This window comes from Ursus maritimus, unplaced genomic scaffold (assembly GCF_017311325.1).
Source record: "Ursus maritimus isolate PB19 unplaced genomic scaffold, ASM1731132v1 scaffold_10, whole genome shotgun sequence".
NCBI classification, from domain to species: domain Eukaryota; kingdom Metazoa; phylum Chordata; class Mammalia; order Carnivora; family Ursidae; genus Ursus; species Ursus maritimus.
In genome coordinates, this window is record NW_024423344.1 from 19,520,864 (window position 1) to 19,530,344 (window position 9,481).

Consider the following 9,481-nt stretch of genomic DNA (forward strand, 5'->3'; position numbering starts at 1 on the left):
GGAAACAAACTGAGGGTTGCTGGAGGGGAGTTGGCGGGGAGGGATGGGGTAACTGGCTAATTGGGGAGGGGATGTGTTGTAATGAGCACTGGGTATTATATTAAGACTGGTGAATCATAGGCTTGTACCCCTGAAACAAATAATACATTACATGTTAATTAATTGAATTTAAAAAAAAAGTTTTTTTAAATGGCTTCTGAACAGAGATCAAATTCAGTGCAGTGTCAGGTAAACATTGTTTAATGATAAAGCCATAGGCATCACTATAAAACCATTTGTTAAAATCTTAGATTTATTTTTTTCAAAGATTTTATTTTTAAGTAATCTCTACACCCAACACAGGGCTCCAATTCACAACCCCGAGCTCAAGAATTGCATGCTCAAGGCACCTGGGTGGCTCAAACGGTTAAGTGTCTGCCTTCGGCTTAGGTCGTGACCCCAGGGAGCCACACTGAGCTCCACAACAAACCCTGCGTAGGGCTCCCTGCTCAGCGGGGAGCCTGTTTCTCCCTCTCCCTCTGCTGCTCTCCCTGCTTGTGCTCTCTCTGGCTCTCTCTCAAATAAATAAATAAAATCTTAAAAAAAAAAAAAAAAAAAGAATTGCACGCTCTACCAACTGAGCCAGTCAGGCACCCCAAGATCTTAGAAAGATTTAAAATGGTGCCTCAGAGAGCCTATAAACAGACGACAAATTCTAAGAAACTTATGGGTGTGGTCCCACAGCCTTGCACAGGGAGCTCAATGTAGGACTTAGGTTCCCAAACAATGCCCTGAGGCACCCTGGAGCACCAAAGGGAAACACAGCCATCTGTCAGTGACCGTGGGAACTACTAAGTCAAGGTGGTTCACAGTTTTAACACTAGACTACTGCATTCCTTTTGATGACATCAAATCTTTGTGAAGATGGTTATAGGGCAGTTGCTATGATAAAAAGCAAGTACCCCCCCCCCCAAAATCAATATGGAACAGGAAATGAGAGTGGCAGTATCCAATCTTATCCAGTCTGATTCCCAGGCTGCATCATAAAAACAAATTCCTTCTGGCTCACTTTCTCTTGAGACACTCGCCTTTGGAACGCAGATGCCATGCAGAGAGAAAGCCCAGGCCACACAGTCCTGTACTAAGGTCTTAGCTAACAGCCAGCTTCAACAGTCAGAGCTATGAATGAGCAAATCTTCAGATGATTCCAGCCCCTGGACTTCCAAGTCTTCTGAGTGAGGACAGCATAGAGCAGAGATTAGCCTTCTCCACTGTGTTCTGTCCACACGGCTTAAACCACAGAATCCATGAGCATAAAATAATGGGTGTTTTATGCCACTAAATTCTGGGGTAATTGCTATGCAGCCACATTAACTATATCAATGGCCATTCAATATATAATACAAATAAAAAACTAAAATCAGGTCATACATGGAACCATGACAGTCATCATGAATCAAAGATGATTAACCCAAATCTGTGCATCCGGGATTCCTTAAAAAAAGTGGGTGGGGAACAAAGTCATTAAAAGATACATTTAAAAAAATTTTTTTAATTTAGTAAACTCTGTGCTCAATGTGGGGCTCAAACTCATGACCCCAAGACCAAGCACGGCATGCTCTACTGACTGAGCCAACCAAGTGCCTCTAAAAGATACATTTTTATTTTTTTTTATTTTTAAAAAATATTTATTTATTTATTTTAGAGAGAGAGAGAATGTGCAAGTGGAGGGGAAAGCAGAGGGAGAGGGACAAGCAGACTCTGAGCTGAGCATAGAGCCAGATGCGAGGCTCGATCTCATGAACCCGAGATCATGACCCTAGCCGAAACCAAGAGTCCGATGCTCAACCAACTGCACCACCCAGGAACCCCAAAAAGATAAATTTTTAAAACAAATGTATCTCATTCACCAATCTTTTGATGCAGGACCAAAGCCCTTCTTCGAACAGAAGTTCCAAGATATATCTTTTATATATACACTGCACCCATAGTACATCCTCCAAGAGCTCCAATTTTGGTCTCTTGAAAGTGGAAACACAGATCAAGATCTTAAAAATGCTTACAAAGCATTCTGAGTGCAGAATTTTCTTACATTTTTCTGCTTGTCTCATTTATACCTAATTGGAAAGGAACTTAAAAAATCTCCTGAGTCTTTGCAAAACATTCAACTCATCTTAACCATTTCTATAATAGATAATTAAATTACATAATTATAATAAAACCCACAATGGGTCACAAACAGGTCTGGAAGCTTAAAAAAACCTCGATAAATATATATATATCTGTATCATTTAATTCTGTATACTTTTATGTAATATTTTTGTTTTATTTTGTTTCTAAAAAGGAGGAGCCTGGCTGGCTCAGTCAGTATCTCAGGTTTGTGGGTTTGAGGTCCACACTGGGTATAGAGATTACTTAAAAAAAAAAAAATAAATAAATAAATAAATAAAGGAGGAGGAGGAGGTACCTCTGATGCGCACTCACTGAATTAGCTTTTTCTCTACCACCCAATTATGCTTTCCAGGGATAGTTCTGATACAATGTGATACAATATAGAAACCAAGAAGTTTCATAAAAATATTAAGTCATTCTGGAAAATAGAAATCTATACTAGCTGTTGATTTTGCTAAGAGAAGTCAGAGATGGGAATGTTTAAGCCACATACCTTATTATTTGAATTGATGACATCATCTGTGTAAGACCCACCATTATTTAAGTATCATTAAAACAAAACACTACCATTTAAATTACAACACAATGCTAAAATACTATTATTGGTTGCATTTAGAATCAGTGAAATATAATATCCTTTTCACAAGCACAAGTAATTACAATATTTTGAGGAAACCACACAAACTGAGAGCACTGATAATTACTGGTCAAAGGAAGTCATATAAAACAGTTGTAATCAACATGCTTAAATCCTATTCTAAGTGGAATTTTTAAAATGGAAATTTCAAATAAACAAGTCCTTCAGATACATGAAGCTACCTCCAAATCAGGATATAAACGATTTGGTAATTAGCAGTTTAAAGAGGCAATTAAATGGCAGTTAATAACACTGATGAATATGTAAGAAAACATGTGGAATTCTCAATTAGATCATGCCTCTTTTCCTCTCTAGACTGTATGCAGATGTCCCCTTCCTATTTACATATAGAAGGGTAACAGTATCTCTCATGTTAAGTGTTAGAGTCTCTGTGTTTACAGACTGATAGTCTTCATGAAGCATCTCCCAGGTCCTCTCATTTCAATTTTTTTTCTAAAAGAAAAAGGAGTTTCAAAATTACTTTCAATGTAACTGAAATTCAATTCAATTTACCTCTTTGGGGCATCCTCCCGAGCTTTCTGAAGCCTGCCAATTGTAGCTTCCACACTCTTAAGCTGTCTTCTGCTGGATGGCTTTGTTGTTTGTACATTTACTGTGTTTAATTCAACTTTCATGCCCTTAATGATATCTAACAAGTCTTTTTTTGTATTCTCCTTTACACTCTCTTGGCTCTCTGTCTCTTTGGAAATCTCATGTGTTGGAGCAGACTGCTCATCCTTCTTGCTATAGATAACGTTGTTAGTGCCAAAATATCTTTGGATGTTATATTTTGCCCTAGAAAGAAGCATTAAAGAAAAAATTGAAAAATACAATGCAAAATAATAAAGCAAGGATTCAAAACACTGCTTCTATGTGTTTTTAAAATTTTCTAATTCAAACCCTTCCCTTTTGCTTTTTATTATTATCGTCAGCAACCACAACAGCAGCAATGTAACATTTATTGAATGTATACTATGTGCTTAGTCTGGTGCAACATATTTACTACATTTCCTCATACCCACAACAACTCCCTAAGTAAGTATTATCCCCATTCTGCAGATAAGAAAACTAGAAACCAGAGAAGTGAAGTGATTTACCCAAGGTCATGTAGCTCAGGGCTCACTAAGGCCTAAGACACACTGGTAAGTCACAAAAGGATTACAGGTGGGGTGACACTGACTGATCACCTGGTCCCCTGGGAATAACTGGATGAAGGCTGGGGCTGCTGGTGCTCCTATCTGTTGCCTCCCTCCATTTACCTCAAGGTTTGATACAAAGATCATTTCCTATGCATTCCGTGGCATTTAAAAAAGGTGACAACTTCCTGATCCACCATCTGCGGTGGAAACGTCACCAAGACCACTCTCCAGGATGAACCCTCAGATACAACAGAAATTGTAGAGGCCAAGATCCAGGATAAGGAAGGAATTCCCCCGATCAACAGAGACTGATCTTCCCTGGCGAGCAACTAGAAGACGGACGTACTTTATCTGACACAACATTCAAAAGGAGTCCACTCTTCATCTTTGGTTGAGACTTCATGGTGGTGCTAAGAAAAGGAAGAAGTCTTACACCACTCCCAAGAAGAATAAGCATAAGAGAAAGAAGGTTAAGTTAGCTGTCCCGAAACACTATAAAGTGGATGAGAATGGCAAGATCAGTCACCTTCGTCAGAAGTGCCCTTCAGATGAATGTGGTGCTGGAGTTTTTATGGCTAGCCACTTTGACAGACATTATTACGACAAATGCCTGACCTATTGCTTCAACAAACCGGAAAACAAGTAATTCTTTATAGGTTGATAAAAGACATGAACTAACATTAAAAAAGAAAAGAAAAGAAAAGAAAAGAAAAGAAAAGAAAAGAAAAGAAAAGAAAAAGGTTGCAAGGGGTACCTGGGTGGCTCAGTCAGTTAAACATCTGCTTTTGGCTCAGGTCATGATCCCAGGGTCTTGGAATCGAGTCCCACATCAGGCTCCCTGCTCAGTGGGGAATCTGCTTCTCCCTCTGCCTGCCGCTCCCCCTGCTTGTGTCCCCCTTCAAATAAATAAAAATACTCATAAAAAAAAAAAGTTTGCAAAACCCTTACAGGTTTAATGAATTTCAATTTATTATTCTCAAACCCAAAACTGACTGACTGCCAAGTCCTGGCTCTTAACATGATATAATAATACCTCATTAAAAGGTATAAAAATAAATAAATTTCTATTAATAAAGAAAGGTTACTTTCTTTAAAAAACATGTCTGGGTATTAATGTCTGGATGTTATTCTAATCCGATCAGCTTTCTCATTGAGCTACATGTCATTTAACCAGCCAATCACCATTTGTAAGATAAGCTGAAATGGACCAGTAAAAAGGATATTCAATGGCTAGATACTTTCTGCTTTCTTAACTAAATACATTTGTGAAAAAGAACAACACAAATGATTATATCTTTTTCAAATTCATGCAAAAGATTTGCCAAATCTAAGCAACCCAAATATCTAATTTTATTTTGTGGTGTTAAACAATCTTTTGATACTTGATATTAAAGAACTTTTTTAAAGATGTATTTGCATGAGCGAGCACGCGAGCGACAGTGCACGCATGCGCAAGCTCCAGCAAGCGGGGCAGAAGGACACGGAGAAAGAAACCCAAGATGGCTGAGCAGCAAGCCCCATGTGGGACTCGATCCTAGAACCCTAACATCATGACTTGAGCTGAAACCAAGAGCCAGATGCTTAGCCAACTGCACCACCCAGGCACCCTGATATTGAAGAACTTACAAAGCTAGGGCGCCTGGGTGGCTCAGTTGGTTAGGCATCTGCCTTCAGCTCAGGTCATGATCCCAGGGTCCTGGGATCAAGTCCCCCACCATCCTCCCCAGTGGGCTTCTTGCTCAGTGGAGAGCATGTTTCTCCTTCTCCCTCTGCCCCTGCTCGTGCGGGCTCTCTCTCACTCTTGCTGTCTCTATCCCAAATAAATAAAAAATCTTAAAAAAAATTTTTTTAAAGTAACTTAAAAAGCTAATGAAAGTGTTAGATTAGGAAGGTAAAATGTATAGAAAGTCATTCATTAAATACAATGAATAAATCTATTCTGTGCTGGGCACTATACCATGCATTGACAATATAATAGTAAAAAGAATTTCAGGGTCCCTACCTTTCTGAAGCTAACAGGCCAGAATACCGTTTCTCAAACTTCAATAGCATAGGAATCAGCTAGGGGACTTAAAAAAAAAAAAAAAACAGGTTCTGTTGTCCCACCAAGGAATTCTGATTCAGTACTTTTGAGGAGGGACTCAAAGTGTTCGCCTTTCAAACAACTTTCCAAGTAATGCTGATACTGCCCATCAGAGGACCACATTTGAGGAGCTATGTGACATATGTCATTTAATCCTTACAATCCTAAAGGCCAGATTCTACTACTTCTGTTTTATAGAAGAAACTAATGCTCAAAGAGGTTAAATCAGTGGTTCTTAACTTTTAGGGATCATATGAATTACGCAGGGAGCTTATTTAAAATATATTTCGGAGATTCTTAGTTGCTAAGTTTGGAATGCGGCCCGAGGACATGCATTTAACCAAGCCGCCAGGTGATTCTAATACAATTCATCTCAAGACCCCCACATCAGACCCTGGGCTACTTATTGTATCAAGTTCTCAAAGCTAGCCAATAGCAGTACCAGACTAGGGACGCTTTAATGAAAAACAAAATGGCTATTTGCAAGAATTTGGAAACAAACTATTTGATCTGCTTATAAAAATGTCAGAGGCTATCAAATCAGGCACTTAACAATTAGAATGCAAAACCAATTGCAGAACTAATATCCTTATTATCGGTACACAGGACCTTCATCATAATACCGTTCAATATATGGTACAATTCAATCTAGGAAAATACTCCATTATTTCGCATGTGAAAGTTAAATATTAAAGGTATCATAATAAAAGGTGGCGATGAGGAGAATGAATCTCACATATAACCTCCCATCCTTCAATGTTTCCTTCCAAGACTGCCACGGGGCCACAGAAAGTAATTTTATTTAGTACAGGAAAATCACGTATAGGCAGTACCTAACTCCCTAACACTAAAATAATAAAATTTCAGTCATAACCTCCCACCTGGGCTTGTTTCCACTGAGAGCATCTCATCAGCACTTCAAATACAACGCATTCAAAACCACATTCAAGAGATCCCCTCAAAAAAAAAAAAAAAAAAGAGCTCCCCTCTCATACTATCCATTTTCCACCCTTTTGTGTTGAAGAAGCTTCTTACCACAATAGATATTTTGAATTCTAAAAATTATGACATATTTAAAAAGCCTTCTCAAAGCCGCTCCTCAGTCTTCTATTAACATTAATGGTACACTAGTCCTCTAGCGTAGCCCGCTGAAACCTTTTCTCTACCTTACCCTTATTTCATATGTCACATCATATCAATTCTACCTGTGCAATTTTTCTCCTCCATCCAGGTACTTCTTCCCATCCCCACTGCTACTAACCTGCTTAGAGCTACACTTAACCATACTGGCCCCAAATCGTTCTACATGGACTTTATGCAGAATTAAGTTTCCATAATGATGAGGGTACTCAGAGAATAAATACCAACACGAAGTATGCATACATACTTTTCTTGCCTGGCTAGCTCCAACCCTTGGTCCCCCTTCAGATTTTATCAGACATCTTTTCCAAAAATGGATACTCTGAACCTCTCCTGCAATAGTCAGCTGTCCTGACTTGCTCACCCAGTCATTACTGGAATTGATACAGCAGTCTGTGCTACCTACACCATCTCAGCTTTACTCCATTAAATTTGAATTACATGCTTGGTGAACTGTAAGCTCCATGGCAGGATTGTTGTTATTCGGGCCTTAACACCGGTATCGGTACACTGTACTTTGAATAATGAACGAAAGAATAAATGGAGGCAGGAATGAGGCCGTTATAGTCTTGGAAAGAAAAAAAAAAAAAAAAGTAAGACAACTTTGCTTCTGGAGCCCGCAATGAAAGAAGGGAGGAGCGGCAAGAGGTAGGAGGCGCGGTGTGTAGCAGAGCGCTCGGGACAATAACCAACCATGTAACCGTAGCTGTGTCTCACTCACATTATGACCTTGGGCAAGTCATTTTACCTTTCTGGGATTTCCCTTTCCTCAGATTTAAAGCAACGGTCTCTAAGATCCCGCGGGCTAGAACATCGACCCCAGGAAGCCGGAGAACGATCCCTGAACGCCCCAGAGGCCGGGGGTTGCCCGAAGACCTGCAAGGCCAACAGCGCCGAAATGCCGTACCTGACCGTTCCGTGCGGAGCACCGGATAGCACAATCGCAGCCGCCGGTGCCTCCGAGCCTCCAGAGCATAAAGGGAAGCGGGAGACTGGGCGAAGAGGTAGGATCGCGGTGACCCTCGGAAACATCGCCAAAAAACAAACCAAAGCCGAAGCACGACGGGGCAGTGTCGCCCTCCGCTAAACACGTCCCTCGCTCTCGCTTCCGTTCCCCAGCCTGCGCGTTCCTTCCCTTCACGTTCCGGTGGGCAACAGGGTCCGGTGACTGAGTTCCGGGCTCGCCCGCGCCCGGGCCGAATGGGCTGCCTCCAGGCGATTCTAGTGGCCTAGGTGGAGTGGATGCCTGAGTTCAGCTAAGATGCGCTGGTTGAGGCAGGACTCGGACGGGAGAGGGAGAGAGTGGAGGGAGTGATCCACTGTGCAAATACTACTGGGGGGGGGGCAGTAAAATGACGCGGAGAACTGACCCTACTGGGCGGTGTTTGGGGGAGAGAATGCACAGCGTTCATCCCATTCTCAAAATGATCCGTGGCCACAAGGTTAAAAAAGAAAAATTACCATAGGACACGCTCCCCGATAAATTAGTATTTCTTTTCAGTCAAGATTCTTGATGTAGAGTCAAACCACGAGACATATATGTTTCTTCCTTTTTTTTTTTTTTCCAAAAATGGTTTTACAGATAAAAATCTGCACGAGAAAGGCGTGGCTTCTTCCTGCCCTTCATGAAGGCAGTGAACAGTGGATGAGGGGTGGTCAAACCTGGAAGTGCATGGGCATAAACCCCGGGGAGAACGCCCGCTGATAGGTCACATGGGAACCTCTAGCTTAGAGCTGCATGCTGGCAGGTGAATGCTGACATCAGCTTTTCCCCTACCATCTCAAAAGAGAATCAAGATTGGCGGCAAATTTTTTGTAAACGGAAATACGGAAAAGTGTATGAGTCATAAACATGTTCAGGAAACCTGCTTAATGAATTAGTAGGGACTGAAATTTAGCCTAGCTCAATTCTTTCTTTCTTTCTTTTTAATTTTTAAATAAATTTTTGAAATATTTATTTATTTTAGAAAGACAGAGAGAGAGAGTATGAGCAGGGAAAGGGGCAGAAGGAGAGAATATCCAAGCCGACTGCTGCTGAGTACGCAGCCGGAGGCGGGACTCCATCCCGGCCCATGACTCAGGACCTCAGCCGAAATCAAGAGTCCAACCCTCGAGAGTCTGGAGTGTTAGCGCCACGGGGCCACAGCGTAAACTACATTTCCCAGCTTCCCTTGCAGACAGGGACCGCTGTATCTTATCAATAGAATGTGAATAGAAGTGATGTACCCCTAAAAAAATGGGCACAAATTCCCCTCAAACTTTTCCTCCTTCCTCCTCGTTGGAATAGACAAGATTACAGGAGCTGAAGCAGCTAAGGAATGGAGAGATGAA

The 9,481-nt window shown here is 41.0% G+C and overlaps 1 protein-coding gene and 1 pseudogene across 3 annotated transcripts in view; one reads left to right on the top strand and one right to left on the bottom strand.

Annotated features, from left to right (window-relative positions):
• The window catches only part of MRPS31 (mitochondrial ribosomal protein S31), a 59,671-nt gene extending 51,392 nt beyond the window's left edge, over positions 1-8,279 (bottom strand). Inside the window, exons 1-2 of one of the 3 annotated variants that reach the window (XR_005832507.1) lie at positions 8,058-8,279; positions 3,302-3,583 (exon numbers count right to left, since the gene is read on the bottom strand). Coding sequence is in view for 2 of the 3 variants with exons in the window: in XM_008706902.2 (XP_008705124.1) it covers positions 3,302-3,583; positions 8,058-8,182 (407 nt within the window). In the remaining variant the exon portion in view is untranslated. The remainder of the gene's footprint in view (positions 1-3,301; positions 3,584-8,057) is intronic. The other 2 variants (XM_008706902.2, XM_008706903.2) reach the window with 2 other exon arrangements.
• On the top strand, positions 3,763-4,648 carry LOC103677652 (annotated as a pseudogene).
• Positions 8,280-9,481: the final 1,202 nt, after the last annotated feature.